General features: G+C 63.4%; 1 protein-coding gene across 1 annotated transcript in view; it reads right to left on the bottom strand.

The window, feature by feature from the left end:
• The window catches only part of ALG12 (ALG12, alpha-1,6-mannosyltransferase), a gene marked incomplete at its 5' end in the record, with an annotated part of 5528 nt that overhangs the window by 2315 nt on the left and 1936 nt on the right, over positions 1–1277 (bottom strand). Inside the window, 3 exons of the mRNA XM_006771096.2 lie at positions 1–159; positions 767–870; positions 1248–1275. The exon at positions 1–159 is cut by the window's left edge and continues 35 nt beyond it. Of these exons, the coding sequence (XP_006771159.1) occupies positions 1–159; positions 767–870; positions 1248–1275 (291 nt within the window). The remainder of the gene's footprint in view (positions 160–766; positions 871–1247; positions 1276–1277) is intronic.

A 1277-nucleotide genomic window follows, 5' to 3' on the forward strand; every position in this document is an offset into this window, starting at 1 on the left:
CTCCTTGTGGGGGAGCAGCGAGTACAGGGCCACGAACCCCAGTGCCGGCAGGAGCAAGGCCAAGGCCCTTCTGTCCACGAGGCCCAGGGGCACGAAAAGCAGGCTGCTGCCCAGGCCCCGGGGCAGGGCCGAGTAGAAGTACCACAGCAGGGGCGAGGTCTGGGCGGGAGGGTCAAGGAGGCCACGGGTCAGCGATGGTCATGCATCCAGCCAGTCGGGTTCAGGCCAGGAGCACAAGGAAGACACAGCCCTGACAGGTGTCTCTGTCCGGGGCGCCCCGGACCCCCGGTCACCATGTGATCCCCTTCACTCGGGGACAGAGGCCAGGGCCTGGGCCTGGGCAGCAGCGGCACGTCCAGTGAATGGTGACCAGGCTGTGCAGGGCTTTTCCCTCCACGGAAACCACTGCCCTGGGTGACGGGCACACTGGGGACCTACCCACTGTCCTTCCTGTGGGTTTAATATCCCACAATTACACACCAGAGAGCGGTCACAGGACTGAGGGGGCAGCTGGGGCTCCAAACGCAAGGAGTTGTTTCCATGGGGTGGGCAGGACCAGAGCAGAGACCCATCCCCGCGCTGCAGGGCCTCCTGGGTGGACAGGGTGAAGGTGCCGGTCCTGGTGCTATGGCTGCTGCCACACCCCTCAGGTGCCCCGTCGGATGAGACAGTTGGGAGGAGAGCAGCTCCTCGCCTGGACTGAGCGAGGCCCTGGCCGCCGGCACCCTGCCCAGTGGGCCGTCCCACAGTGACGGGTAAAGGATACGCCCCAGTTGGAGCTTTTGTTCTGGACGGTGTTGTACCAGAGCACAGTTCCTTCCGGCCACACGAGGTAGCGCCAAAAATAGGAGTCCACCGCCACCGTCAGTCCTAACAAAGCAATGGTCCCCAGGAAGGGACACGGCCCCTGAGCGCAGACGCCACCCAGGCTGCTGGGGGAGTGAGGGCGGCCCGTGTCCCAGGCCCCAGGGCCATGTCCCCACGAGCCACCAGCTTCACAGGAAGGAACTGGCTGCTGGGGCCAAGGTCCCCAAGGGCATCTTCCCGTGGGTCACATGACCTGGGCGCAGTGGGAGGAGGGGAGCGCCTTTTGGGGATGCTCAGGCAGGATGGCAAGGACTTTCTATTGCTGCTTATATTTCAAAGGAATTTTGTTTAGTGACAAAAATCAAACCCTCCCCATTTTTCTTCATTTCTGAAATGAAAGCCAGTACTACCTCCAGGCAGGAGGCGGCACTCCGACTCACCGAGGCAGAGCAGGCCGGCGGGCACGGCGC

This window comes from Myotis davidii, unplaced genomic scaffold (assembly GCF_000327345.1).
Source record: "Myotis davidii unplaced genomic scaffold, ASM32734v1 scaffold845, whole genome shotgun sequence".
Taxonomy (NCBI): domain Eukaryota; kingdom Metazoa; phylum Chordata; class Mammalia; order Chiroptera; family Vespertilionidae; genus Myotis; species Myotis davidii.